The sequence below is a fragment of the Bison bison genome, unplaced genomic scaffold, assembly GCF_000754665.1.
Source record: "Bison bison bison isolate TAMUID 2011002044 unplaced genomic scaffold, Bison_UMD1.0 scf7180017847418, whole genome shotgun sequence".
Lineage (NCBI taxonomy): Eukaryota > Metazoa > Chordata > Mammalia > Artiodactyla > Bovidae > Bison > Bison bison.
Genome location: NW_011477991.1, coordinates 3,453 through 6,084, shown reverse-complemented (window position 1 = coordinate 6,084; position 2,632 = coordinate 3,453). Strand labels below are relative to the sequence as shown.

General features: G+C 36.1%; 1 protein-coding gene across 1 annotated transcript in view; it reads right to left on the bottom strand.

The window, feature by feature from the left end:
* Positions 1-2,632, bottom strand: part of LOC104990904 (complement factor H-like) — a 10,537-nt gene that overhangs the window by 6,438 nt on the left and 1,467 nt on the right. The window contains exon 2 of the mRNA XM_010843223.1: positions 1,733-1,909. Within this exon, the coding sequence (XP_010841525.1) occupies positions 1,733-1,909 (177 nt within the window). The remainder of the gene's footprint in view (positions 1-1,732; positions 1,910-2,632) is intronic.

Below are 2,632 nucleotides of genomic sequence, written 5' to 3'. Positions count from 1 at the left end.
CCACATGCTGTATTGCATTTCTTACTAATAATTTATTTAGCAGGTTCTAAGTAGGTTTTCCCCTGTCTACTCCATCTGAAACTGTCTCTCTCACAGTTAATGTTGGCACCACATTTTTAGTCTTTTAACCTGGCTTATTAACTGAATTAGAAGTATTCATTAGTGTAACTATTCTAATGTAATTAGTTTACAATTTCCTTGATTAAACTGTATGGCAGGCATTATGACAAGTGTATATGAATAATTTATTTTAATAACTAAAAGATCTTTTGAAATATTAGAACATTTGTAGATATTAAATCATTTTACAGACTCAGAGGAGTGAATAAACCTTCAAATAGGTTGTTGCCCTTAGATTCATACTTAGCAAATGGTGGAATTGGATATAGAACCATTTCAGGCTGATTCCATAGAAATTACTATTAGTCAATTTATTATCCCTTGCTCTTAAATCATTTTACTCTGTCCAATCTATGCAACATTCATTCTGACATTTTTTTCTCCTAAATTCTCTGGGTCCTCCTTTCTTTCTGTCCACTTTGCCATCTATTCTTCTTCTGTCAGACACCTCAGTGTTGGAAGCTTCAGGACTCAGTCTTGAGCTTTCTTCTATTTTCATTCTACATTCTTTTCTAATCTGATGTCATAATTTAGAGAGTGATAATCTCATGTGTATATCTCCTGCTTAAACCTATGCATTCAACACTACAGTTGATGTATCCAATGTTTATGGTCCCCATTGGCCCAACCACAATGTGTTCAGGTCAAAGTTGTGATGCTCTTGCAAGAGTGTTCTTTCTCCTGCCAGTACCACGTACAAAGTCATTTCCATTTGCTTGCTTGCTTATGAGAAAATGGTATTCAAAACATGAGTCCCTTCAACTTTTGCTCTTTCTGACAACCAACATTTAGCAACGTTATGTGCATTTATTACCAGGAGAATATATCCCAAATCTATTCTCTGCTCTGAATCACTTCAGCCAAGAATTTATCTAATCCCCACACTTTTTCACCCCACATGGTTTCTTGAATCTTCTCTTGTCCATCATAAGCACAGCATACAGAAAAATCCACAAACGGCCTTCAAAAATCCAAATAAAATTATATCATTCCTTTTCTTAAAATTCCCTATGGCTTTTCACGAATCATAAAATCAGTCAATGTTAATATGCCTTGAAATAACCCAGCTCATCTTTCCTTTGCCTCATGTCAGCTTTAGCTCATAAAATCCTCTCTCATTCAGTAGAATCCGCCCACCTTCATATTTTCCAAATATTACCTTGCTGCCAAAGTTTGTACATAACTCTTCCCTTGACTTGGGACACTCAACATCCACTCAGCTTACCAGAGACTGAAGCCCTATTTTCAACCCTGGAAAAAACACATCTGATTGGCAAAATAGAAGAGATCCATGTCATTGTCCTCAGAACTTGTCCAAGTCAGAAAATAAAAAGCACCTGTCAAAACCTGCAGAAGTTAACATTCAAGGCAGGAGGTATAAGCAGACACTTACAAGCAAATACTTGAACAGGTTGCAAGACCCTATCATTTTGTATTGAGTGAGTCATTGGACTTTAAAACTTCCCCTCCTTCCAGTTTACATTAAAGTAGAAGGAAGCATCATTCCTTAAAGATGATTCTAGATCTGTGTAATTTGGTACAAATAAAACACTTCTGACAATTACTGTTAAATTTTGCTTATCTCTAAGAACATCTGGAAAAGAGTGCTTACCATAGCATGCAGCTTTATCAGACCAGCCGTCTTGACCACATACTATGGAGCCTGTGGTACGTCCATCTCGGTTCTCATACCCATCAACACATTCGTAGTCCAGCCTGTCGTTCAGCCTGAACCATGTGCCATCACTTTTGGCTCTGGCATTCTCAAATACTGGCCTGTCACAGGATTCTAAGGGATAATGGGATTGTGATTTCATTTCTAATATTATTTAGTGGGCAATTTGATTGAGTTTCATCTCAAGGGAAAAGGGCTTCACCAATTAGTATGTACTAATCATAAAAAATTAGCCAACCATGCCAGTGATATATCACTGTCCTGAAATAATTACTCAAAGTGAAAACAAGTGTATTTTTATGCAACATTTTTCTCAACACTTAATGTTCCTGAATTATTTACGTTATGAACATGTTCCTCAGTTGCTGTACTTGTGCATTTTTTTCCAAAGCTAGTATTAAAATAAGCCATTACAGAAGTATTATACTATTTTCATAACAGCATTTTCCTAATTAATATGCCAAATTAATTAGCAGTTGTGACATATTTGCCAGAGAAAACTTCAATGAAAAGAAGTAATTTTCAAAAGGCAAGTTAATTTTTTAAAGATGCTATAAAATTTTTAAAATTCACATGCTGATTTTCCTTTTCCAACTATATCTCTAATGGTTGTATATTATTTTATACTTATCGAGGTTGAATACAGACATAATTTTATTATTTATAGCTATTTATAAGAAAATATGTTAACAAACAATCTGTTTTCACTAACACCATGCTGCTGCTGCTGCTGCTGCTAAGTCGCTCCAGTCGTGTCCAACTCTGTGCGACCCCATAGACGGCAGCCCACCAGGCTCCCCCGTCCCTAGGATTCTCCAAGCAAGAACACTGGAGTGG